General features: G+C 39.0%; 3 protein-coding genes across 3 annotated transcripts in view; all 3 read left to right on the plus strand.

Annotated features, from left to right (window-relative positions):
• The first annotated feature begins 1590 nt into the window (after positions 1 to 1590).
• Positions 1591 to 12272, plus strand: BRS3 (bombesin receptor subtype 3). The gene is made up of 3 exons (XM_071758172.1): positions 1591 to 2267; positions 5029 to 5380; positions 6022 to 12272. Exons 1-3 carry the CDS (start codon positions 1837 to 1839, stop codon positions 6427 to 6429), a joined length of 1191 nt encoding a protein of 396 aa, XP_071614273.1. The 5' UTR covers positions 1591 to 1836; the 3' UTR covers positions 6430 to 12272.
• Positions 3783 to 27900, plus strand: part of VGLL1 (vestigial like family member 1) — a 33633-nt gene continuing 9515 nt past the window's right edge. Inside the window, exon 1 of the mRNA XM_071758175.1 lies at positions 3783 to 3786. The gene's annotated coding sequence lies outside the window, so the exon portion shown is untranslated. The remainder of the gene's footprint in view (positions 3787 to 27900) is intronic.
• HTATSF1 (HIV-1 Tat specific factor 1) lies at positions 12974 to 27662 on the plus strand. Its single transcript, XM_071758171.1, has 9 exons — positions 12974 to 13301; positions 16866 to 17070; positions 17350 to 17397; positions 18580 to 18734; positions 19723 to 19886; positions 21493 to 21592; positions 22079 to 22168; positions 22651 to 22788; positions 23177 to 27662. Exons 1-9 carry the CDS (start codon positions 13134 to 13136, stop codon positions 23456 to 23458), a joined length of 1350 nt encoding a protein of 449 aa, XP_071614272.1. The 5' UTR covers positions 12974 to 13133; the 3' UTR covers positions 23459 to 27662.

The following is a 27900-nucleotide window of genomic DNA, read 5'->3' on the forward strand; positions in this document are numbered from 1 at the left end:
CAACCAACTTCTAGTGAGATTCAAGGCAAGTTACAAGTTTCTTTCAGGTAAATTCCAGCTTCAGTGAAACACCTGATGCTTCATTCAGATGCCACCCGTAAGTATCATTGCTTGGTGGAGAGCAATTCATTCCCAATGTTTGGTGACACCCTGCTTCTCCTATACAAAAAAGACAAACAATTTATGTAACTATCTGACATTAAGCTGTCACAATCTGCTACAGTTGCTGAACTCAATATTAAATATAATTCACAGTACTGTGTCAGTGTGGGTGGACAACATAATCGGGCATCCTCGAAGGTTCCTAAATCTGGAAGCAGCCTACGGACTGTCCTTGGATAAAAGGATATGTTGTGGTTGGTCGTGACAAGAACTCCTCTTCTAAAAGCACTTTCAAAAAACTTCATTGGAATTTTCAAGCCATGCATCCTTTTTGTATCAGTGACTCCTTCTTTCACTCGGCCACAGCACTTATCTTCCATCTGATCCATCAGCACCTGGTATCTCTGCCATACTTGTGCTTGCAGGGATTGGGGTTGGGAGAGGGAAAATTAAGACTTTTCATGAGTAGTACTTGGAGGAGTCTTTTTAAGTAAATCAAACAACTTTGATTTTGTGTGTCTGTGTTTGTTGAGCTGAAGAGACCTGGCTCTAAGATTGCTTTTGTGATTTGGGCAGGGTACCTTCTCCACTCAAACCTCACAGCTGAAGAACAATCTGGAGGAAAAAATACTCCACCTACTGATCTTCATTTTCAAAGCACAAAGCTCCTTGTCTCCTTCCACTATTTTGAAATTAGATCTTGGCATTCTCGATTTCAGAGGATTTAACTCTATAGGTCATGTTCCTCCTACCTCAGTTTACTTTAAAATTAATCAGGAGTTCAGCACAGAGCAGAGTTTAAAATTTGACTGTTGATTAAAGATAAGAAAACCTACAGTCCTAACATGTTTAATCAGATAGCATCATAAAAAGTTACTTTTTTCCCTAAAGATTTGACTCATCAGTTGTGCCATCCAAACCCAATAAATAGATGGATTCTTGTAAGATAACAAATTTCTGTGCAGCAACTATCTATAAACCTGTTCAAACCTCAGCACTAGTTATGGTTTTGATAGCAATGGAACTGCTCCAAGGGACAAACCTGGGCTTTAATGTAAGTGTTAGCAGGATCATGGCCATAAATTTTGATCTTATATTGCCTTTTGGAAGGTCACTGCACTTCTGTGATAGACTAATCAGAGCACAGAGAAGCTCTCTATATGGCTTTGTCAGCAGTTGCTATCTACATTCTGAGATATTTTATCTGCCATCAAGGTACACTGTAGAATTTTGTGTTAAATTAGCATATTCTTTGCTTACCTGTACTATTGAGAAACCTATTCCAGGTTTCAATTTTGTTTAATTTTTTAGAATTTTTGAAAAACATTAAAAAATACATAACTAACTAATATGCAAGCCCTAATGCTACAGCAATGACAATACAATATTTATTTGACAGATACCTCCAAGAAACAAAACATCATTTCAGCTAATATCTTTAAAAAAAAAAACCCTTTTCTTTTTTTCCCTCCTCCCTCTCTGCTCCACTAGCTGAAAAGCCAATAAAAAAATTCTCCACCTCCTACACAGTTCAGAACAAGATCTGTGTGCATTTCTTCTAGGCATGTTTTGAGACCCAGAAGGGGATGAAAGTAGTTAATGTGCAACGGGGATCTAAACTCCAGACACAAATCTGTACCTTCCTATTGACCTTGCTGATATGCTGCAAGCTAAATATTACACAATTTTTTCATCAATTTATGTCCAGCCTGGGGAGAAGAAACAGTTAAAGAAATGCCTCAAGTATTCTTGCATTCAGCTAATCAGACTTTGTGTGCACCTACAAATGGTACAGAACTGAAATCAAGCCTTGATAATGAAACAACAAATGAAAAATGGACCGAAGACTCCTTTCCAGGATTAGAAATCCTGTGCACAATTTATGTTACATATGCTGTGATCATTGCAGTGGGGCTCCTTGGAAATGCTATACTCATCAAAGTCTTTTTCAAGATCAAATCAATGCAGACGGTTCCAAACATCTTCATCACCAGCCTGGCATTTGGAGACTTACTGCTTTTATTAACTTGTGTGCCTGTAGATGCAACACGTTATATTGTGGATACCTGGCTCTTCGGAAGAATTGGGTGCAAGCTGCTGTCTTTTATCCAGTTAACCTCAGTTGGAGTATCAGTGTTTACCCTGACTGTTCTCAGTGCTGACAGGTGGGTCTGATGTGACTGATTTGCCAGGAGAGATTGTAGGTGTGAAGTTGGAAATTAATAAAGAGCAGAAATGGTAATTTTGCACGATATTAAACGGCACGTTTTAAAAAACTAAAAATAAACCCAAAACGACCATCCACTCTCCCACTTAATTTTAAAATATGTGCTAGAAAAATTAGAGAAGTTCTTTTTGATGGAGGGAAGTGAGAAAGTCTTTTGACCTTTTATCGGCATGAAATACAGTGCAGGTTTTTTTCTCAATTGCACAGAAAAGGGAAATTGCTTAAGGCAGGGAAAGGACAGGATATTGGTGCTATCTAGTGGTGCACTAAAGTAGTCAAGAAAGACAAAAAATAAACCTACGAAAATGACTGAGTGGAAATCCTTTGTGCAAATGCACTTAGTGAGCCTGTAAAATCCCAGAATGTAAAAGATTGACATGTGGGGTAAATAGGAAAAAGTACACACAGAACAGACTATCAGAATTTGATGGGCACTGCAATAATACAGTAGTTTTTAGCTTGGTTAGTGCTTAGTTTGAGATGGTATGGTACAGCTCGAATATTTTCTCTTTTCCAGAGAAGTTTTAGCCCAGAGGAAATTAAACTCAGGTTACAGTGCCAGCACTGCAAGTTGGGATCAGTGCTCCCCATCTCACTGGTGTCCAGAGCTGCTGAATGAGAAGTTTTCTCTGCCCCTTGTACCTCAATGAACAAAACTAAGATCAGATTTCAGGGCAACAAGCCTAAGCATGTCAAGGAGCAGAAAAAGACAAAATTAATTTAATTATTAAGAAATAAAAAGATTCTCATCTCGCATGTCAGCAATCATGGGTTTATGTAGTATTGAATACTTCACATGCCCAGACTTTAAATCCCGAGCAATGCTACTGCTACTCTGCTCCAAAAAAATTACCAGTCAATCCAGGAATGGCCACATTGGGTCAGATCAAGGGTCCACACAGGACAATACCAGCCTTCAGCAATGGTAGTACAGGGACAAGAAAAAATACATAAGAAGAATAAGAACCACTATCTAACTACACTTACACCCTAAGCCTTCCAATGACCTCCTGAGCACATGTGGTTCATCTCTTTTTAATAAGCTCAATGGATTTCTCTTCTTGATCCTTGTTCAGCCTCCTCTTGAGCTTGTTTAGCCATGACTTTGACTGCCTGTTGCATAAACAACTCCTTTTTCTTTAATTTGAGGGTGGTGAGCACTGGCACAGGTTGCCCAAGGCAGTTGTGTCTGCCCCTTCAGGTGCTGAAGGCCAGGTTGGATGGGGACTTGAGGAACCTGCTCTGGTGGGACGTGTGCCTACCCATGGAACTGCATGATTTTTAAGGTCTCTTCCAACCCCAGCTATTCTATGATTCTATTATTCTTTTTTAGCTTTGCATGTGCCTTTATTTGATGGCCCTGTCTCTTGTGCCAGAAGAGAGAGTGATCCCTATCCATCTCTCCAGGAGATTCATATTATAGCCCAGCCTTACTATGATGGGTTTTCTGAGTTAAGGTGTGCAGAGCAGCACAAGATGTTCAAGAGCTGAATGAACCCCAGATACACATAATTGCACAAGTCTCTTTGGCTCTCCATGGCTTTCCTAATAATTCCTAAAGTTTTGGGTTTTTGTTGTTTGTTTTTTTTTTTTTTAGGGTTTGGTGTGGGTTTTTTACTAGTGTTGAACATTAAGCTGATATTTTCACTGAAATAGCTGTCATAGCTCCAAGGTCTTCAACCTGTTTGACATCAACCCAAAATCCATCACAGACTAGATGACCTCTAAAGGTTTCTTCTAACCCCAGTTATTCTATGCTTTTATGATTCAGACACTCTTGTATTTTCTTTATGGTAAATACTCCATGCTGCATTTTTACAGAGTATGGTAAATTACTGAGAAAGCTCAGAACATCAGCCATGTGCACAGTGCCAGAGTTGCATGTTTCAATATGCTAGAAAAGCTTCAAGTCAATCAAAATTTTCTTTATTTGATAAATAGCAGTCCAGTTTTCCAGTTAAATTTGCCTGAAAGCAAAGAATCCTTTTTCACTGTTTTTCCTCTTTTGCGCCCCCTGGAAGGGTCTCTTCTGTCTGCATTGAGAGTCCCTGATATTTTGGGGACAGGATATATTGTTTCCCATGCCTAACCCCCCTTTGTGGCACTTGTCCTTTTTCCATGTCCCATTTCCACGCTGCCTTTCACGTTTCTATAGATTTACCCAGATTTTCCTCATATGTCTGACTCAGTCCACATGCTGCAGAATCACTGCCATGAATCAACAGACATCATAGCTCCTGGTTTATGAATATGAATGAGCACTGGAGTCAGATCATTGCACTCAGCTGAGATCTCCAAACCACAGAAGGAAGGAGGGGTGCAGGTGCTTGCATTTGTGTATTTATAAAATAGTTAACCTGTTCCCTACCATTTTTTAGTTTTGCATAATAATTTCCTCAAAAAATCAGTGAGAATCATGAAAATAGGAGATGATTGCCCTTACTGATCCTAATCCAAACAGTAGAAGGCATCTTTACTTAGGAAGGCTTTAATGACAAGTCCTGCCTGCCAAATCATTACAATATATGCTTAAAATTAACTTTTACATTTCCATCTTAATTACAAAGAGCTAGTACCAAGATGCTTCTACCATCCTTAGTTAAGCTAGAGCAGAGATGGCTTTCTCCTCAAGAAGTTTGCATTGCCAGTGCTTGCATTATTTCTGGATCTATCCTGATGGTGATGTTGGTTGGTTTCAGGTACAGAGCCATCGTTAAGCCCTTGGAACTGCAGACTTCTGATGCACTCCTGAAGACCTGCTGTAAAGCTGGCTCTGTTTGGATCATCTCCATGATACTTGCTATCCCAGAGGCTGTATTTTCAGATCTCTATTCTTTCAGCAATCCTGAGAAAAATGTAACTTTTGAGGCATGTGCCCCCTATCCTGTATCTGAGAAGATCCTGCAGGAAGTTCACTCCCTGGTTTGCTTCTTAGTGTTCTACATTGCACCTTTAGCTGTCATTTCTGTCTACTATTTTCTTATTGCCAGAACTTTATATAAAAGCACATCCAACATGCCAGCAGAAGAACATGGTCATGCCCGTAAGCAGGTAAGCTCTGATGAAGCTCTCAAGTGTCCAGTATTCCAAAATCTATCATGCTGATTTAGTCTGAAATCTTGAGTACAAAAATTTACCTGATAATAGCTTAATATTATGGGCATTAATAATATATGGGCTCCATAAACTCAGCCCATATTAGCAATAGAAATTCAGCTATGCACTTAAGCACAACTCGTGACTCATTAACTCAATTATGAGTGTGCAGGCTTTCCTAAAGAGGAATGGGGTTTGTTTTGCTTTATTATGACCCTATTAAAACTCAGAAGTTAAAATGTTGAATTGTAAACACTGAGACCTCATGTGTGTGAGCTGGCACATTAATTATTGTGCTTTTAAATCCTGGTCTCAATGAGGTTACCACTGAACTATAGTGGAAAAGGAATGTGCTCCACACTGGAAAAAAATTGTTAAAAAAATATGAAATAGATTTATTTTTCTGTTGATTCTTTTTTTTTTTCTTTTTTTGGTCAGTAGTGTACTTAGACTTTTAGTCCTCTTTTTTTTTTTTTTCTTCCTTTTTTGGTCAGTCGTGTACTTAGACTTTTAGCCCTCTTAGAAAATCAGCACCGACCACAGAAACCTGTGTTATTAATTGCTATTAATACCCCTTATTCATTATTTTCTTGCAGATTGAATCCCGCAAGAGAGTTGCAAAAACAGTGCTGGTGCTTGTTGCTTTGTTTGCCTTTTGCTGGTTGCCCAACCACATCCTCTACCTATACCGTTCCTTTACATACCACACTTCTGTAGATGCCTCCACCTTTCATCTGATAGCCACGATTTTTTCCCGTGCCTTGGCCTTCAGCAATTCCTGCATCAATCCTTTTGCTCTTTATTGGCTGAGTAAAAGTTTCCGGCAGCATTTTAAGAAGCAAGTCTCCTGCTGCAAGCTGAAATTTCCTAGAAAGCCTCCCAGTGCCACTCAGAGCACCACACCTACCAGAGCCCTGTCAGTCACAAGCAGCATGCACGGCTCAGAAATCAGTGTCACTCTGCTAACAGATTATAGCATCACAAAAGAAGAAGAAAGTGTTTAGTCCATCAGGGATGAAGGATGGAAACCGAGCCTTTGGAATCAAGTCGTCAGTACTGGGATCCTGGAAAGAGGTGCCATGCCTTGCCCTGTCTGCTAAAGAGTTTTCATCAGGAGTCCCTCGTTTTTTAAATATACAATAAAGAAAGGCAACTGTGTGGGAGAAGATGCTGCAACAGCTGAACTTGCCAGCATAAAATCAAAGGGATTGCTCATGTTCCCATGTGTGAGCCCAGATCCCTAGCCAGAGTTACCAGGACTGGGCAGGACAGGAGCCAGCAGGTATGAGATTGGCTGTGAGGATGGTTTTGTTCTTGGTGATTTGTTCTTTGACTCATGACTGAGAGCTCCCTCTGTCAAGTACTTGCATCTACAGTACACAAGCAAAACCATGTTTTGATCATACCACCAACAACCAGGAAGATTTTTGGTTTGTTTCTTTTCTTGTCCGGGATGTTAAAAAAGTTGGTAAACACATAGAAAAAAAATACATATTAAAATGAAAGGAAGCTAAGGTTTGTAGTGCTGTAGTGTAGTAAAAAAAAAGAAAAGGCATCAAGGGCCAGGTTACTCTGCCTGTGACATACTTTGTAACTCTGGGTAAGAGCTACAGCTGTGTAAAGAGATCCCTTCTCAGTTCCTAAGGAAGGAAGGGAACCAGCAGGTCATAATCTCTCTTAAGCAGCAAAAAGCATCTTCAGCCATATTTGTAAAATTCATTGTGATCTGTGGGCAAACAGTGCAGATTTCCTTATTGTTATGTGATTTCACATCAAGGGGTTGGGGTGGATGTGTATGTGAGAGTGCCAGTTTGGGTTTAAAGTGCACTTTTGAAGCCAAGTGATCAAACATCACCTCCTGCCTCACTTTGCTCTGCCTCCCAGAGAGGTCTTGAGTGCACAACCTGGATTTCTCTCCAATGAAAGTGTCCATCCGTGGAACAACATTAGAGCAACTTTGAAGTAAAACCCCCAAAAGTGTACAGCATTTCTCTCCACAGATCCACTCTTGCTGTAGTGTACATGGTCATATCTAAATTGTTGACATATTTTCAAGCATGCTGGGAGAGCTGGATTTCTCTATTGCTTCTATTATTCAAGTGATATTTCTTTTTAATATTTGGGCAGACTGTCTTTATCAGACAGGTCTTCTAAGTCCACTGCTTTTATGACTCTGCATGCAGAGGCAAGTCAGTGAAACTTATCAGGGGCAGCCTCTGCATCCTGGAAAGGCTCAGAAGCCTGGCTGGCCAGGACTGCCTTCCCATCAGGAAAACCAGGAAGCAAGCCTTCCTACTCCACATTACAGAAATGTTAAGTACCACTTATTTTTATTAATTTTGTGTACCCTAAACTTAAATTTTGTTTTGTGGGAGGTGGTGATAGAAAACACAATAGATTTCCCATTGCTTTAACTAGAATCATCACAGAATCCTAGAATGGCTTAGGTTGAAAGGGACCTTAAATATCATCTACTCCAACATCCCTGCCATGGGCAGGGACACCTCTCATCTAGACCAGGTTGCTCAAAGCCTCAGATAACTTGGCCTGGAACACCTCCAGGGAGGGGGCATCCACAGCTTCTCTGGACAATCTGATCCAGAGTCCCACCACCCTCATACTAAAGAATTTCTTCCTAAGATCCAGTCTAAGCCTATTCCCCTTCAGTTTAACACCATTTCTCCTTGTCCTAGCCACTCTTATGAGAATTCCCTCTCCAGCCTTCCTGTAGGTTCCCTCCAGATATTGGAAGGCAGCTTTAAGGTCCCCCCAGAGTCCTCTTCAGGTTGAACAATCCCAGCTCCATCAGCCTCTCCTTGTGGCAGAGGTGCTCCAGCCCCTGTATCATCTTTGTGGCCCTAAGGACTTCAGTCTCAAAAAAAGCTTTGTGCATTCAAGTACAGAAGAGGGGCTGCAACTATAGGAATTAAACAAAATAGAGATGTCAGAATTTTTGATGTTAACCCTTGAGGATGTTCCACCTCCACAGATTCCCTGACAACACATGCCTGGAAATCAGTCAATCCATCCATCCATCCATCCATCCATCCATCCATCCACATAGAATTATTTGACTTCATTATAAGATGAAGAAAATCTTTGTGCAATCTCTCTCTGTTCACTGCCCTAATCAGAATAATAAAAGCCAAACAACAAATCCCAAGGGCATTGGAATACAACCTCTGTCATCACCTAAAGCCAGTTCAATGACAGCCCATTTTAATCTCATCAGGCCTGGCCTTATTTTACTGCACTCTGTCATTTTCCAAGGCTAGAAGCACTAATTTTCAAATAGATACTTCCTTTTATTGTACCATTTGTACAGCAGACTGGGACCACTGAAATAAATGGAAATATAATGCCACAGAAATACAGTTTATGGTAAAGCAGTCACCAGACACCTTATGTTCCTCTCTCTGTTTTAATATAACACATTCCCTCTTAGTGAGCTATGTACAAATATAACAAACATATTGCACTGCTATTTTGCCTTTTTCTTTTTCCTTAATGGAGCTCTGGGGTGAAACTGAAATAAGTAAACAAGCCTACACAGTTATGAGCTTACTTTTATCTGCCTGGATCTTACTGTAGGGAATTCTAAAAAAAAAAAAAAAAAAAAAATCAACTAACATTGCAGTTTTTTTCATCATTTTTTATTCTAGCTCACGAAAACCTTTGGAAAAATAAATCTGCCACATATTTCTGGCCTTCACAATTAGTCTCTGTCAGACACCAAATTTCACACTGCAAAATCCTTGGCTGTACCTCACAGCAGCCCTTAAAAATCAGTTTCCTAATTCACCATTTTCCTTGCTTTGCATGCAGATACTTTTTGCTTGCGTAACCACTCCTCTAACTGGATGGCCTATATACTGCTAATATTTCCTGTTATAAAATTGGTATTTTTGCCATATGCTGCACATGTTTTTGTTGAAGACTGGCACTATTTTAAGCCATAATTTAACTACTCTGTGTACTTTATGCTTTTATAATTCTGTACCTTCAAATCTTCATGATCTGCTGTATTGGAGTGATACATTGGTCAACATTTATTTTTATCTGAACAACCTGGTATCAGTCATTCCATCTATTCCCCCAGTGTATCTATCCATAAAAAACTCCATATTACCATAGTTGGATTTAGGGGCAAAGAGTTGCTTCCTTTGCCAACTTTTCCCAGTGTTTTGAAAAACAATTCTTTCACCCCTATGTAATACAAGTGTAATTCTGTAAGAGCATATGGGGATCATGTCTGAGTATAAGAGAATAATCTAGTTACCAAAATACTGAGAGTTATTTAGTGAAAAACTGGCATGAAGAATCAGGGGCTTACATCCACAATGAAGAATCAGGGGCTTTTCATCCACAATGAAACACTACACAGAAAAATGACACAAAATACTGAAAGGCAAAACTCCATCAAAGGTCTTGTTCATGTGGAGTCTTACTGAGTAAGTAAATGTGATTTCTAGGAGGTACCTTTTTTATAGTCTGTCTGGTGAACAAGATGTAAGCATTAACAGCTTTCACACATCCAAACATAATGTTTGCATTAGCAACAGGTATTCTGAGTTGTGCTGACACTATGAGATGCTGGTTTAGTAGAAAAAAAAATCTATAAAAATGAAGGAAGCCATGTCAAAGCATAGATACATGGTAACAGTCTGAATGTTCTCTAAATGGCACCAAATATGAAAGTCAGTTACAAAATTAACACCAGTTAAAGCTCCCCCTCCTGTTTTCACGGAAAATACTTTGTTTCACAGAGTTAAATACTGGCTGCCTGCTGACACTCATGCATTTCTGTAAAGAATATTACAATTAAAGAATAAGCTGAAGTTCCACACAGCTTCAGCACTTGCACATCACAAACTATAAAAAAAAAAGTACAGGCACCAATCAACATTTAGTTATGGGCTCTGCCACAGATGGTCCCTCAGTACAAGATGAACTGTTCTGTGAAATTTGCTTTGTCAGCACAGGAATAGGAAAGGGAATGGAAATTTTAGTGCATCTGGATCTGGTCCTGTCACTTTTTGCATGGTGAAGATTCCCCTTCACCCTCACTCTTCTGTGTAACTGTTTCAGGCTCCAGCAGCATGGAAACCCAAAGAGGAGTAACCCCCCTGCTCTTAATCGCTAGTCTGCTTGATTTAACATAACAAAGCATCTTAAGAAAAGTGTTAACTCTTCACCTAATTATCAGCTAGTGAATTGCTGGTTCCTCTCTAATAGAGAGCAAAACACCACTTTACTAAAACCAGGATTTCAGTATTTTTAGTAGTTGGTATCTCCAAATAGACAACCAGCCCTGATGTGCAAAGATTGCCTTTTATCAGATACACAGATACAAAATCATCACGCCAATGGCTCCTTTTAATATTTGAGACATTTTGTCAGGAACTAAAATGCCATTTCCTGACAGCTTAGACTGACCTGAGCTGAGTAACACTCCAGCTCACCACACCATCCCCAGATCATGCAGCTTGCAGCAGCACTGCTTGTGCAGCCATGAATGAAATCATTTCAAGGATGTGATTGAGAGGAAAGCTGTCCTGAGCCCCCCAAATGACCACTTTCCAGCCCAAGCAGCAGGCTTGTCCTTACTGAAGGAGAGAACAGATGGTGGTGACACAGCCAGAAGCTTTGCTGTTATCCATGGAAAGTGTGAGGGAATTGGAGGTGGTTTGTCCTCACAGGCACTGAAGTGTGCAGGTCAGCTCTGCTGTGTGCTCACCCTGCTGCAGGGATCCATGGCCTCCCTGCCACTGGACTGAGATTAAATTTGCATCTCCTACTCTCCAGGACAGTGCCCCTTGCTGTAGGCAGAGCCACAAAGTAAGGGGATCTGTGCTGTGTGGGCACACAGCTCCTTGGATTTACTCAGGTTATGGATGTAAATAAATGCCAAAATCAAACAAGCAGTTCAAGGTTTAAATTGTATTGCTTTTACAGCATTCAAAGCTATCTTGCCTCCAAACATAAATCCAATTTTTATTAGCACAGTTTAGATGAGGCCTCTCATGCTCTCCAACAAAACCCAGTACCTACTGCAGAGCTCATCTGAATGTCTCAAGCTGTCATTTCTAAGAGATCACAAAACAAATTTGATCACAAATCTTTGGACAGCTACTGTAACAGCCCTGCCAAGAGAAAATTCTTGAAGCATGAAAGATGTCATTAACCAGGCTGGATGTTCTTTGTGTAACAGCCAAAGGTTATTAGAAGTCTCTATTTATAACCTCAGTGATTCCATCTGATGGTCTGTTGAGCAGCCAGTTAGCTGATGTTGGTCCCTCCCTACAGAGCTTCACAAGCTCAGGATCCTGTCTTTGATTTTATTATCATTCCAGTCTGTATGCCAGTAAAGATTTATTTGTTCCTGAAGAACTCATTTCTAGAAAACTTCTCTGCTGAATATCATCTCTATTTCTGACTGGAGGGATTGCTTTGCCACTGGCAACCAGCCCCTGCCAGCTTCCTTGGGGCTGCTCAGCTAAATAATGAATGCACTGCAGTAGTACCTGGGGCTTACAGCTCTAGATTAAATTTTGCAAAACAAAACCTGCTTCATCTTCTAAATATAAACGCTTTAAAATACTCAATTCAGCAGTTAAATTTGGTACCTGATTTACACCGTGAAAACCACTAGATGGCACTGAATGTTCTTTTAAAACAACTCATTCGAACAACGTCATTTAAAATATTCAAGTGTTCACAGAGTACTACAGTGATGAGTAACTAATTGCAGGCTTCATTAATGCCAGCCAATTCAAAATTTTATAGCCCTCACTTTTACCAGTGAGCCGACCCTTCCTGAAGAAAGCCCAACAGCCATAGCTGGGCACTGTCCTGGGGAAAGCAGGTTCTCCTTGCACTCTGAAAAATTCCTTGTCCCCGGCAGCCTTAACTGGTCAAAGAACTTGCAGCCACAGCCTGTGCTGAAGAGCAAGAACCAACGCTATATTTTAACTTTTAACAGGCTATTTTAGTGTCACCTACCTCTTTGCTTCTAGAATATGCAAACACTTTCACTCTCAGTGACAAAGGGCCAGAACTGATAGCAGCTACTTGGCTGTTCCGTGTTGTCCAAGGCACAACAGGGAGACGTGCTGCACAAAAAAGCACTTTCAGTGCTTCACGATCCTTATCAGGCTTTTATTTTACCAGGCAACTAAAACCATCTCAGAGCGAGGCTCAGCTACCAACAGCCGCAGGCCCAGAGCAGGCCCAGAGCACCCGAGAAGCCTCCGGGACAGACATCACCATGGCAGGGCCCTGACTGGGGGACACTGAGCTGCAGCCTGAGGGAAAGGAGATACAGGAGGAGTCCAAAAAGAGTGGACCCGCTGCCTTTAGCCCGGGCCGGCCTGCGCCATCCCTGGAGGCCCGGTCCAGTGTGGCCCGGCCCGGCCCGGCCCGCCCAGAGACGGAAGCTCCCACCCCGAGGCGCCCAACGCCCACCTCGGAGCTCCCCTCACCCCATTGGCTCTGCCTCCTCCCACGTGATCACCCGCCCGCTTCTCATTGGCTGCGGTGTGGTAGGGATGCGCACGGCGCGGGGCGGTCTCTGGCCCCGTCCGGCGCAGCGGGTGCGCGGTTCCCGGCCCCGCCGCCGAGAGGGGCGAGCGGGAGGCTCAGGCCCGGTGCGGGTCCCCAGGCCCGGGTGTTTCTTCCCCCTTCCCCGAAGCCCCCCGAACCGTCGAGGATGAGCGGCGAGGACGGGAACGAGGAGTTCTATCGGCAGCTGCAGCTCCAGCAGCAGTGCGAGGCCCAGACCGGCGGCGACGGCGAGGCCGACCCCTTCACGTACGTGGACCCGGCCGACGGGAACGCCTACGAGTGGGACCGGGAGAAGAAGGCCTGGTTCCCCAAGGTGGGTGCGTGGGGCCCCGCTCACTGTGAGAAGAGGCCGCTCGCCCGGCTGCGGGAGTTGTGCGGGGCCTGCCGGGGGTTGCGTCTCCTCAGCGCGGGGGGAACTCCCGGGGCTGCGTCCCGCCGGGTCCGTGCCTGCTGCAAGGGCTCGGGGTGAGCAAAACGCTGTTTTTGTTGGCAAAACCGCGGCAGCCGTCCTTGTCTGCGTCTGGAACCTTCCCGGTTCTGTCTGATCTTCTGTGGGGAAGAGCTGGGGATGAGCTTTTGCTCCTTGGTCCTGAATCTCTGGAATTCCTGGGGCCTGGCATGAAGTCACAGTTGTATTTGTGGCTCTTGGCGAATCGGTATTTGGCATCTTTAGGTTTCGTTCTGGCAGTAGCTGTGGTCACCTTTGGTCACTCTGTGGGCAGTCAAGTAGTGAACTGCTCTATAGGAGACCTAAATGAAAACTGAGCTGTGTACGTTCTTACTCTCATTATTTTCTGAAAAGGATATGTGTGTAAAGATGTCTTGTTCTCCCCCCGCAGATCCTGAAAATCCACTTGAAAAATTAAGTGTGTTGGGCTTTTCATTCTGCAAACTGCAGAATGAAAATCCTACAGATTCTTTTCATTCTACAAAATGGAAACGTGTTGCAACTCTGCATCTTCGTTTTTTTAATTTAAATATTTTAACTATAAAAAACAATCTAGCTATAACAGTGTGTTTGTTGACGGTGAGAGGGGACATAAATTGAATGTGTTGAGCCAATTGCTAATCTGCAAGTGAAATAGTAGTTTTGTTACTACGTAACAATTACTGAGGACAGTTACTTATTTTAGGAGTATTAAGGTATTTTGCAGCATGTACTTGATAATTGTAATGTGCCAGTTCTTATTTGTGACTCTGCATTCATTGAGATTCAAAGGATGTAAGTGAGAATGAAGCCTGTAGTATCAAATTTCAAGGTGTGTAAACCCAGTAAGCTGTCCGTGGAGCAGATGGCTTATGAAGGGGAAGAAACATGTGAAAAATCCAGATTCACAAAGTGGAGCAGTAGAGAACTGAGTGGAGTGCCATATCCAGTAAGCACAGTAACTTTTAAAGGAATTCTTCTCCCCCATCTCTCCTTCCTTCCCCTCTTTCTCACTGCTATTTTAATTTACCTCCTCAGGAGCATTGGTCTTCCCTAAATACCTTTCTTTCCTCAAATTTCTGTCTTGGAGAGGAGTTAACAGTAAGGGTTGGGCAGATTATGTAGGAACAGGATGTTTGGTAGCAGGAGAAGTTGATAGATACCATGATACCAGGTTACTTTGTTTTGATGATGATTATTCAGCAGAATGTTTTATCAAAATAGGTTTAAGTGTCCATTGGAGCCAGAAGTTGTTGTTCTTTCTCTACTCTGTCAGCAGTAATAAAATTATTTTTCTCTGTCTTCTGAAAAAAAAGGTTAAAATATTCTGACTGGTCTAAGTAATCATCTTTTACAGACTAGGGTAGCATTTCTACTCTGTTTTGAGAAGAGAGTTTCCACTGAACTTCTAAAACATATTTCAAAGCAGTCCAAGAGTTGATGATATTAGCTGTCCACATTCCACAGAAAAATTTGGAGACAGTCAAACAATGAATAAAATTGCTTGCACCTTCCTTTATTATTCAATGATTTCTCTTTCAGTGGTAGTGTACTGATGGGTAGTTGCACGTTAGTCATCCTTCCTTCACCTCTTGCTGTGAAAAACCAGCAGCCACTGGGTATCCTCTGTAAGCATAGGGTATCTCTTCTTCATTTGGTTAATCTATTCCTTTCCATTTCAGTGTGACCAGTACTTAATTACATGCTGGCATGTCCTGTAGTATTGTATTTCTTTTCCCATAAGCTTAATTGCCCCACACTGTACAACTGTGGATGTGGAGGTAGAACTGATCTCTTCTTGTAGTGTTCTCCATCAGAACTGGGTTGAAACCCCAGGTAAGAAATTCTGTGAGTGCTTGCCTGCAGGCATGGTATGACAAAAGTTGCAATAAAAGCCTGTATGCTTGTATAATTTCCTTAATGCTTAAAGAAAAAAAAAATTAAATTGAAGTAATTGTAATGGTAAATATGGTAGGATGATAGCTTGTTATAGAAAAAAAGTATTCATGGCTGGCAAAATTTGACAGTCGTTGGCAGGTAGTTTGCTAAGAATAAATTTAGCCTTACATGAGAATGCATTTTCCCCTGAAGCTGAGAAACAAAACTGCTGCAGAAGGTCCCAAGTTGTTGAAGGTTTAAAGGTTAATTTATTATTACATCCTCTGGTGAAAATGAATTATATTGTTCACCAGGAAATTCTGTAGCTTCTTAATTCTCTGGATTTCAACAACTGTGAAACTAAGGATTTGCTGAGATTGCTGGTGTCAAACAAAATGAACCTGATTGGAACACAGTGTCTTCACTTAAGGTGCTTGTACTCCTTTCTTGTGACATTGTGTTATTTCATGTCTGTAAGAGAGGCCCCTTACACTCCTGATGGACTTGTGTTGCCAGTCTTGCTTAGTGTAAGAGCTATTTCATGGTAAATGAAAGATATAAGTTATATGGGTCTGCACAACATTTTATATTATTCCTGACAAGTCTCTTACAGTCAGTTCTGCACTTTTGATTTGCCACAGTAAAAGCTTAAAGTTGAAACATTCAGCTTCAAATAATTGCAGAAGATACAATTGTGTTCATTAGAATTGTCTGACTGTTCTGCCACTCTTACAGTAGCTCAGTGGTGTTTTGTTCCCTTTTGAATGCAGAAGAAGCAAGTGCAGCAAAAGTCAGAGTAGGAGAAAAAACATTCAAAAGTTAAGGCTCAGCTTTAGGAATAAGTAATTTCAGTGTGTGTAGCTTCAGAAAACACTTCACAGTGCAGTGATGCTAGCAGAGGCAGCTATGATGTATTAACTCTTTCTGTGTTATAGCTAGTGGCAGGTATTAAAATTTACCTGGCTGGAAATAGTGGGTGTAATTTTTAGGGGGGTTTTTTTTTGTTTCTTTTGGTGCCAGTCTTTTTATTTTATCCAAATCTAGTGTCTGTCTCTCAAAAACCAAACCAAACAAAACGCAGGCTAAATACTTACCTATTAGTAGAATATTATAAAGTAGAGTCTAGGAGCTTATGAGCAGTGTCTTAAGATACCTCCCTGTCTAATTGCAGTATTTATTGTCTGTCATCACAAATTCGTGTCATTTCAGAAAATGTCACTAAGGCAGATGCTTGCAAATGTCAGTCATTCATCATCTGTGGATAGGTCATTGGCTTACCTTCAGTGTCACTTTCTCTTCAACACAGTCAGTGCTTGGTTTCTCTACAATTTACATGAAAAGCAGGAAGCTTTGCTTGAATAAAGGCAGAACTTGTGAAATGTTTGTTTAAAAACTTGATGTGCTGTGTGTTGAGTTTGTGTGTTCAGGTAATGCCTAAGCTGATGGTTTTTATTGTGTGTATGGCTTTACAATGATGATTTTCTCAGATTAGAAAATTACTGTTTTCTAACATGAAAGGACTTGCAAACCTGAAGCAAAAAGTTTGGATTAATTTTTCTTATTTCTTTTCAGATAACAGAAGACTTCCTGGCAACGTATCATGCCAACTATGGTTTCCATGCAGATGATGCAGACAGTTCAACTGCTTCTGGCACAGCAACTGAAAGTAAGCAGCCAGTAAGTTCTAAGACATCAGGAACACAACCATCAGCAAATGAGAAAGGACCACAAAAAACAGATCCAAAACAGAAGGCAGAAAAACGGAAGCTTGAGCCAGGTACGTGACAAAGGGTTTCCCTCTATGTGGGCTGCCATCTGCAAAGCACTGAGTGGAGACTGGCAGCTGATCTATGGTAGCATGTGCAGCAAAGATAGGGGTTGTTCTGAAAATTTCCAGAATAGTTTTAAAATTGTAGGGTTCTTAGATGAGTTGGGAAAGAGCAAATAAAGGCTTTTCCTGGGAGCAAGAAAAATTCGTCAGAATCTGATGAAATGTGAACATTGGTGTGTGCATTGATGTCTGTGCATAACTGAATTAAAACTCTCTTGTTTTTAGGATGGTTTCATGTGGAAGAAGACAGAAACACAAATGTTTATGTGACTGGTAAGTAATAGCTAATAAAGAAAAGCTATTATAAGTAATATTTGCTTAGAGTTAAAGATGGTGAAAGATACTTGTATATGCCTCACTTTTGATGATAATATTCAGTCTGTCACTTGCAGTCTACTTAATGTTATGTTCCTGACTGCATGATGTCTTTGTGACCTTTAGATTGTAGATGTGGTCAAGTAATACAAGGGACATATTTTGTGCTTTCATCTTTTAAATGTGATAGTTAATTGTGTGAGCTGTGTCAACCATCTCATTAATTTTTTTAAGTAAACTACAGCTAAGGAAAACTTCTGTCATGTCTTAAGGAGCAGGATAATGAGAACAGTTTAAAATAAGTGTATAGCAAATATATCGTTATATATCTTAAATTATTATTTTATTTTATAAATACATAATTAAATTATTAGATAAGGAGGAGGAAACAGTAAATACAAAAAAATCTGGGAATAGAATGAGCAACGGGGAAGTTCAAATGAAAATTATCAGTGCATTTGTTATGGTATTTCTCAGCCTGTTATGATTGCTGGGGTGCCATCTAGGTGCATAAGTAAAGGTACATTTGGTGGTTCTGAGCAGTCACAGAAATGCACACACTCGAATTCTCAAAAATCTTCATCCAGGCCAAACTAGCCTGGAACATTCACGTAATTTTCTCCTCCATCTAGGTTTTTTTCTTGTCCTCAATTCAAAATTCAGACTTTAAAAACTCCACACATCATCAGGTTTGGGGTTTTTTTGTGTGTCAAATTGGTGAGTGGAGAAAGTAGGCATCTCTCTGTAGACTGGGATTGTTTTTCTGTCTCTGATCCTTTGAGGTGCAATTGGAACTTAAACCTTGGGCAGGACAGTTACATCCGCAGAGGCCCTGGTGTCTGCTGAAGGGTCAGTATCAGGCATAGCAATAAAGCTCTAGGTCTGTACATTGGGGAGCACAAAGATGTTGGTGAGCCTTAGTCTATTCAAAAGTAAAAAGATATTTAAAACGTTGGTATGAAGTAATGTTTAAAAAAGTAATATCAAAATCTTTTTTCCAAGGGCACTGGTTTCTTATGGGTCACGTAAAACTTTGTCCTTAAATTTGTTATCTTTCATTTAAAGAAACATTGAGGTGTTAAGGTGAGGTTTAAAAAAAGTTTAACATATTGAAACTGCCTGCTTTAATTTATTTTGCAGGTTTACCTCCAGACATTACAAAAGATGAATTTGTACAGGTCATGTCAAAATGTGGTATCATTATGCGAGATCCTCAGACAGAAGAACACAAAATCAAACTGTACAAAGACAAGGAAGGAAATCTTAAAGGAGATGGCCTCTGTTGCTATCTAAAGGTCAGTGGTGGTGTTTTCCTTACTGTTGAAGATGTGGCCACTGTTTCAGAAACATATTCAGAAGATCCTTGAGGTATCTAAAGTATAACTTAGAATTTAGGTGTCTGTTTTAAAGATTTATCTGGTCATGCATCTCATTAATTTCCTCCTATCCACCCCTACCCTCCCCTGGCAAATGTCCCTAATGCCTGCTGATCATGTCTCTGCATGTCCTACCTTGAGTGCCAGTGATTATGGGGTGAAATGGGGAACCACTTTACCTTTTGCTTTGAAAAATGTGCCACTGTGTGACCAACAGTATGAAAACAACAGGACAGGAAGGAACATACTGTGGTCCTATATTTACAGCTTTTAGTGGAAAACTGGTGAGGTTCAGAACTGCTCTTGCATTCTGTGTTAACCTGTAAAAGTTTAGGCTGTAGTACTATTTCCTTCCTGTGTTTCACTTGTGAATTATTTGGAAAGTTACTGCACACATCTGGCTAAATTCTGCAAGAAGCACTGGGCAGTACTGTGTCAGCTGCCTTGTAAGTCTGTACTGGTTTTGTTATTGTAGTAGTAGGGGCTGCTTAGTGCACAACTATAAAGACAGTCTCCACTCTGAAGAACTTCTAGGAAAATGTTAAAATATGTTAAAAATTACTTGAGTCTCAATATCTGCTGAAAGGTGATACAAGCTTTCTAGAAAATCAGTCTCCTGAATTTTTTTTATTCTTGCTTTTAAGTTCATCAGCTTGCTTGGGTATTGCATGTGTTAGAGTTAAACTTACTGCTTTTAGAAGCATTAATCTGCTGTAACATTGAAGCAATACTGGGTTTTGATAAAGAAGCATTGCCAGCTGTGGCCAAGACACTTGGATGGGGTATGGTGTTGCTTTTCAGTGACAGGGAGTTGATTCTTAGTAAAACGTTCTCAGTTAAATTTAATTGTAATATTTTGACTGTTCCATGTGCTTCAAAGGTTGTGCTCTGTTTTATCTTCGAATAGAGAGAATCAGTTCAACTTGCATTGAGACTTCTGGATGAGGCAGAAATTAGAGGCTATAAATTGCATGTTGAAGTTGCAAAGTTTCAACTGAAGGGGGAGTATGATGCAAGCAAAAAGAAGAAGAAATGTAAAGACTACAAGAAGAAGTTGTCGCTACAGCAGAAGTTTGTATTTTTTATTTCAGTAAAACATTGCTTGAATTCTAAGTGCTATTAGTGAAGTGCTGCTTTCTCTCAAATGGAATGCTAAGAGTTATCCAAAAACTGAAGCCCTGTCTGACAGCACAGCTTAAATAATACATGTTTGGAGGAATGGAGCTCTTGAATTAAATGTTGACATAATGAACTGCTTCATGATTGACACATTGAAATAATACATAGGAGACTGAGGTCTTTTTGATTACAGAAGAAAATATTACAATTCAGGAGAGATAAGAGTTTTTTCCTTGGTGTGTAAGAGTATGCAAGAGTCCTGTCACCATATCTAGGCTGGCTTTTATAAGGTGATAACACTTTTGTACTATGCTTTAGTAGTTGCAAAGGGAAAAAGATGCTACCTTCAATAGGAACAAATACTAAACTATCTCTGTAGACTCCCCACACATCTCTCTCTGATATAAAGTAGTTTTTTTTTTACTTGCACCTCAATTTATTGTTTTGTCACTTAAAAATTGTTTTTCTGCCTTTTGGAATGAAGAATATTTGGATTAAAGAAGAAAGACATTTGAGTATGTAGAACTTTATAATATATTAATGAAAGCAGCATTCCACTAATTTTAAAAAATAATGCAGAAGTATTTTGTCATAGTTAAAGGCCATCATATCAATTAAAAGTAAAATTGGGTGGAAGCTTGTCTGCCTCACAGATACATTGCCAGTTCTTGCTATGTGAAGTCTCCAGTGTGGTGAGAGAAGTATGAAATAATGAACTTGCATTTCACAGCAGTTTGTGTGAAGTAACTGACTTACTGATTTCAGTTGGTGCTTCTTTTTTGAGTTGAAGAACATAATTTCCTTGCTGTTACCTTCATTTGGAAATTAAAGTTTTCTTCAGCCGAAGTAGCAGACACAAGAAGGAACTTAAGTAAAAATTTTCTCCTGCCCCAGATAAAAAATTTTGTTATTTAGAAATGTAAGTGAATGTGTCTTTGTTTGTTTGTTTGTTTGCCACATAGTAAGCATTTCTCAGAGGTGCAATTTTTCATGAGAAGGCCAAGTCATAGAACACATGCCCTGAGTTACATTGCTAATTTGTGTCAGTGACTCCATACAGTCTGGAACAAAATACATCTTGGAGCAATGCCTGTGTGGGACTCAAGGTGTTCTTGTGTGTTTGCTTAAATAAAGTTAAGTTTTACCAAAGGGAATAATGGGTCTCCTTCTTTACAGAGTAAGTTAGGAAAAATGTTAAGATATCGACATTTTATTATACTGGGCAACTGATTTCTGTATCTAATGTATTTAGGGAGTAATTTAAACTTGAAGAATATTTCTCCAGGGCTTAAGAAAGTGCTTTGTTTTTAAAAATAATTTACATTCCGTGTATGAGCCTTTCAGTACCTTAAAACCTCAACAGCTTTGTAGAAGTGGTAAAACTGGATTATTATGGTGATTTTTTTTTAGAGGAATAACTTAACTCATTGTGTCAAAATACATGTTTTAGTTGATATGTTGCAAGAAATGCCAAATTAATGATTCTTTTTCAACAAATACTTGTAGAAACTGAAGAGAGGCGCAACAATATCTTCTTACTGTTGCTTCATTTCATTAGACAGCTGGATTGGAGGCCGGAGAAGAAAGACGGCGCAACTCGAATGCGACACGAACGCATCATTATTATCAGGAATATGTTTCACCCAAAGGACTTTGAGGTAGGAAGATGCAGTTTGCCACTCTAGATTGTGTTCTTACCATTAGTGTTGTCTGAACTTTCTGCCAGAAGACTGCTAGCAAAATGCTAAGCAGAGGAGAACAAAGAAGCTTCCTGTTGGGGCAAGGTTTTTCACTGTTCCAAAAAGCATCTGCTTAAAATTCATTTGTCTGTTTCCAAAAAGATTTTCATATATTTTTTTCAAATAATCCTTTTTCACTCTGTGTATCTTGACAATATTCCTTTTTGAGATGAAAAGAGGACTAGACTCTAATTATGTTAGAATGAAGAAGCCTTGTTAATAAGTAGCATTTATTAATTTAGATAAGGACTGCCTGCCAACCCCCAGGTGACTTTGAAAATGCAGCATAGCACCACTTAATTTATGAACTTCTAATAGATTGGCAGGTGTGTTCCACTGGTCATTGAGCAAAAAGTTGAGAGAAAAGTGCTTCTGTTCAGTTCATGCTGTGTGATTGCATTGCAGGAGGATCCCTTAGTGCTAAATGAGATCAGAGAAGATCTGCGGACAGAGTGCGAAAAGTTTGGTCAAGTCAAGAAGGTTCTCATATTTGATGTAGGTATTTTTTTTTACAGGTTGTGTGGGCAGAATTGATGTAGTGTGCAAGCATGCAAAAGATTTAGGATTATTTTAAATGTTAGTGAAGCACTTATTTGCTGTTGTGTGTTTATTTCATGGAAACTTGATCTAGTGTTATACTATTTTAAAATTAGCTGTTCTGGAAATTAATTTATAAGCACCTATCTGCTTCTGACTCTTTCCAGTAACTTTAATATATGCCACAAGCTTGAAATTTTAGAAATACATTTATTTGTAGCTAAACTACTTGAAACATTTGTCTGTTTTATGTGTTCAAAAAGTCTGTTCTGTGTACCAGTAGAACAAAATGTATAAATTTGCAAACTGAGTTTTCCAAATACGATTCTGTGTGATCAGGAGGAAGCTGTGTCCTGGTTGATTTTGTAAGAGAGTCTAAAATATCTTGGAGGAATAAATACACTATAAAACAATCAAATGAAAGCTGTCTCTCCTTACAGAGACACCCTGATGGTGTGGCTTCTGTGTCATTTAAAGAAGCTACAGAGGCTGATGTCTGCAAGCTAACTCTCAATGGAAGGTGGTTTGGTGGACGTCAGCTCAGTGCTGAAACATGGGATGGTGTAACAGATTATCAGGTAGGCTTTCGTGGTCCTGTTTCATTCACTATTTCTTCCAAATTGAAAGTTTCTTTTAATTTGAGAAGTGCTTGATGTTCAAATACCCTTCCCCTGCCCACCCCTTGTGCCCTGTCTTGTTATCCTCAAAAACTGCTAAGATGTCTCAAAAAATAATCTTTAATTAATCAATTTAGTGAAAAGTCCAGTTTGTTAAAAATAGTGTATTGGAGATGTAATCTTACAGGATTAGTCAGTAGATGTACAGATCATTAATTCACAGTAAACAGGGCCTCCAGAAATCCTAAAGTATTACTGCAGTACAAATGTTAATATAATTTTATCTGTGTAAACATAAATTTTTACAAGGACGAGTTGGAAATTATGTGTATAAATGTATCTTTAATAGGTGGAGGAGACTGCAAGAGAAAGGGAAGAAAGGCTCAAGGTGTGGGGATCATTTTTAGAGGATCCTGATGCAAAGGAGCAGCAAACTACATCTGATTCAGATTCTGCAGCAAGTAGCATTAAAGTGCCTGAAGGCAGACAACCTTCAGAAGTTAATGACACATCTAAGGAGGATGCAAATGAAGCCCTTAAGAGGGAGAATAATGGTGAGGGCATTACTGAAGATGGTGCTCCATCTACAGACAGCAGCCTTGCAGGCAGTGATGCTGAAGCAGATACATAACATTATGAATGCTTTATCAAAGCATGGTTTTTAGGGTGATGTTTGAGTTTCTCCCTTTCTTCAGGGTGAATGCAGACAATGTTCATAGGCATATATACATATTAGAATGTCATCAACTGTGTGCTTTGAAGTTTTCATTAAAAGCAGTACTTAATGAGGTTCTAAAAGTTTGTATTAATTGGCTGTTCAGGTAAAGTAACTCAAGTTGCCAAGAATGCAGTAAAATTCATCAGGCTTCTTTTGTTCTAACTATGCTTGTCAGTGTTTCATTATGTAAGTGTGAAATATGTTCCAACCCGTAAGTTTATGTAACTGTATGTAACTTAAGTAATGAAAAGCTATTACAAGATTTGTGGATTTTCCTGTTAATTTTCCTGTACCCCTTGGAACTCAGTATCTCTACTCTTGTCCTGAGTGCTTTGGATCATTTTATGCAACAGATGCTGTGGTATGTGTTGGGTGAATGCATTGGATGTGTTGCTATGCATTAAGTAGCAAATGAGAAGAGTAGTACCAAGTCACAGACTTAAAGGAAGTGGCAAACAAACAAGGTTGCCATAGCCACCATAAGGCAAACTGAGTGAAGATAAATTATTAAATTGCAGCATTCTTTAAATGTGTGTTTTTTTATTTTTTTATTTCCCTGTTTAATCTCTTGTTGATGCTTAGATCTTCTGTTGAGGCTGGAATTATGTCAAGGACACTAGAAATGCATGAGCAGCACACACATTCTGGGCCATAATAAAGTAAGGCTGATCTTAAGCTCTGATGGTCTGTATGCAGGAGGAATGCAAAATAGGCCTTTTGATGGATGGGTTGGCTTGCTTTAGTTATTGCTTTAATAATAAAGGTTTTTGTTTAAATTTTGTTAGGATGATGAGAGTGAGTTCTCTTCAACATTTTAGTGTAGCCTTACTTGCTTTTCACGGTGGGGAGAATTTCCCATAATTCATTAAATTCAAAGGCTTTTGGCAACTTGAACTACAGTTTGTTGTTCAAAAGTTAGAATACTTGAAAACATGCTTTCAAGTAACATTCTTTTATATAGAAAAGGCTCTCTCAAAGATATTTCCAAAAGCAAGGATTTAGAAGACATTCTGACATGATCTATCTTAGTAAGTAGCAGGCTTTCAAAAATATCTTGGAGCCATTTTGGACATAGTCATTCTTAATTTAGACTACCATTATTTTCATACCTAGGGACAGGAGAATATGGATTTAAGCACTGAACATTTAGAATATTGGTGCTAAATTCATAGTATGCTGTTCATACAGATGGTTACAAGTGCACATTTGTAAGGAGGGTCTGTAGAATTCTATATTTTTTCCAGAAGTCTATATGGTACTCCGAGTTTGTTTTGGTTCTTTTGTGTTTAGGTTTTTTTTTTTAAATATTTAGTCAATATGTTCCATAGCTATGCCAGCCAGGGTATCTAAATTGGCACTTGCCATTGTGGTTATAAATTATATCTTTTTGTGACAAAATACCTTCTCTGACAACAGAGACATTTGAAATCAGGATTTAAAAGTCTTGGGGCTTATTGTAAGCAGGCACAAAATTTTCCAGTTTTGAGTTTTACTTTAAAGAAGAGCTGTAACTCTTGCCAGCTAAGACAGACCATCTTATCCTGACAACTGTACAAATTGTACATTTCAGCAAAGCAGGTGTTGGAACAGGTCAGGGGAACTGAAATACTGCCTGATTGGTAAATGGCAGATTGAAATGACATCTCTGGGTTGCATTTGTTCTGCCTTAGTTATTTTTATTGGTAATAAGCACCACAGACCTTTGAGGGCTTAAAGTTTTGCCATACGAAGAGTGTAATTTAGTGTGGTGGGTATTGCTTTCAGTGGTCCTTTTTTCTTCCAGCTTCCAGACTCCAGGCTTTAGATCTCTTAGACTGCTGTGTTTTGTTAGCTTTTTTTAGAGAGCCTACTCATGTAACACTCTAGAGTTAAATCACCTGTTTTACAGTGGAATTGCAGACATAGGGAAACTATTGACAAATGTATAAATGTTGTACAGTTCTATGAAGCCTTATCATGGTGTCAGATATAGAAAACAAGGTTAGTGGTAGTGTTTGTAAAAAAGACTTTGAAAAATAAAGAATCATATGTGCAGTAACCTTCCTCTCTCTCCAACTGATGTACAAATTTGATTGGCTTGCTTCAAAAATCAAACATTATCTTAGTGTTCTTACCTTCTCCTCCAGACTTCACACTGAAGTAGAGCACCAACAAAGACTGAGACCAAATGCTTTACTGGCTTTCTTATTAACTAGGATTCTTAAGAAAATAAAAGCTGTTTTTCCATGAAAATATGTTGTTCTGAAGTGTGGCATTACACTCAAAATTCTATTTTCCTTTTGTCTACCTCTGTTACTCCCCAGTGAAATGTAAAAATATATTTTTATAAACTATTCATTGATTTAGTGAGGCATTTAATAACCTGTGGAGAGGTTAATGCAGCTGTGGCTTTCTTTTCAGTAGATTCAAGTTGAGACCAAGTTCTTATGTTTTCCTTTTCTAAATGATGCAAATTTTTAGAAAGTTGAACATAAAGTTTTTTGCAAAAGTTAAAATCACTATTTTGATGTATGATTATGAAAATCGTTCAGGTTAGTAATGTTTAATACCAAATTTTAATAAATCTGAATTCCTTTATGAACTTAATTTTTTTTTCCAGAGCATAGTGATTCTATGATTATAAATAAATCAGTAAAGTTAAAATCCCAATGAATTTTTTACTATGATTATTGTTTAATTAAAAGTGCTTTCTAGTGACTTGTCTTGCTCATGAGAGGTGACACTTGCTCAATTCCTAATTGTTCTTAGATTCAAATGTTCCAGTATACTGCATGTTTGTCATCCCTAGGTTTTTTTGGTGAGTTTTGTTTAAAAAACAACTGTATCCTTCCCTAAGTATGTTATGAAAATAAAAACTAGCAGCAGGTTGATACCAATAGTGAATAATCAGTGTTGCTCAAATTTGAAGTGTGACAAAATGGCTGTGGAGCCACTTAAAAGTATGAAAATATACTTCAGCATAATTTGCCACAGAGAATCCCTTTCTTAACCATGCAGTACAAAATCTCTTGCTTAGCTTCAAGACTTACTGATAGTTTGATTTGCAACCAAATGTTTTTAGTGGTTTTCTGGCAGGGTAATTGCCTGGAGTTACAAGTGCCCATCACAGATTACATGGTTGGAGGAGCATGGCCAAGGTAGACAGCTGGAAGCCAAAAGCTCCAAAAGAAAAGGCCTGTAAGTTGTAGCTGGTTCTCAAATGTTCATATACGGCTGTAAAGAAAGAATTTTTTCATTTTGCATCAAAATGTTTATCTGTTTCTCCTGCTGACTTCTGAAAATTTAATTGAATTTCAGTCCCTCGTACAACTTACTTTTTGTATAAGGATTGCAATTCACTTAAAATCATTAGTATGTTAAATGCAGTGCATTTTTAGATGAAACATGTTCTAGACATTATTCAGTTAAGGTTGGTCAATTTACAATTACAAAGACTTAGCTTAATTCACTTAAGAAAACTTAAAGGTATTGGATGCTTTGTAAGAACCCAAAGTTGCCTTTAAATTTTCCAGTACAATCAATACTCATACCCTGAATTCTTGAAACGTGTAGCCTAATCAAACTTAAACAAACAAAACAACAACAAAACCCAAACAAACTAAACTGAAAAAAAACCCCATACATATAAATTTTAATTGGATTTTAAATTTTTAATTTTTATTTCTGTGTTTGAGGAAACATACTGCAGTATGATAAATGAGTTATGGAAGTTGTGTACTTGTGTTGATTTGACTTGTGTGTATTTTAGTGTTCATTATACAAGGCTTGAAGTCTTACTGTCAGCATACTCTGAAAGTTCTGTAAAATATTTATAGAATTATGAAATCTTTTGCAGCAAATTGTTTTTTTGCTCATTCTGTAATAAGAAAGTATATTGTTAGATTAAACTTTTCAGTAAGTTGACTTGGAATTTTTTTGACAGGTTATTTTCTTTTGATAAGTTAATAATTTTTATTTATCCTTTAGAAAACCCACGTTAAAATCCAAACTATATATTTGAATGATATCTAGACCTGTGATGGCATCTGAGAATCCCTTGATTTGTCTTCAATTTTGTTTCTTAAAGGGGTTGTGTTTTATACTACCTTTTTAATAAACAAACTCGTGAACAAAAGAAGTCTTTTCTGATTAGTTTTGAGATAATGTATTTGTCTTAATTTTAAATCAGTAAAAGGTACTGTAGCATTTGGTGCACAGTGAATTCAGTTCATAAAGCCTGTGTGTAAACACGCCAGAGCTTTCCAACTGGAGTCCAGTAGACATGTGCTACAACACTTAAAGTGTTCACAGTGGGACCATGGGGTTTGTTCCCTTTTTGTGGGGTTTGTCTGAGGCTTCATTCTGGGTGCTGTGTT

Source organism: Heliangelus exortis, chromosome 14 (assembly GCF_036169615.1).
Source record: "Heliangelus exortis chromosome 14, bHelExo1.hap1, whole genome shotgun sequence".
NCBI classification, from domain to species: Eukaryota; Metazoa; Chordata; class Aves; order Apodiformes; family Trochilidae; genus Heliangelus; species Heliangelus exortis.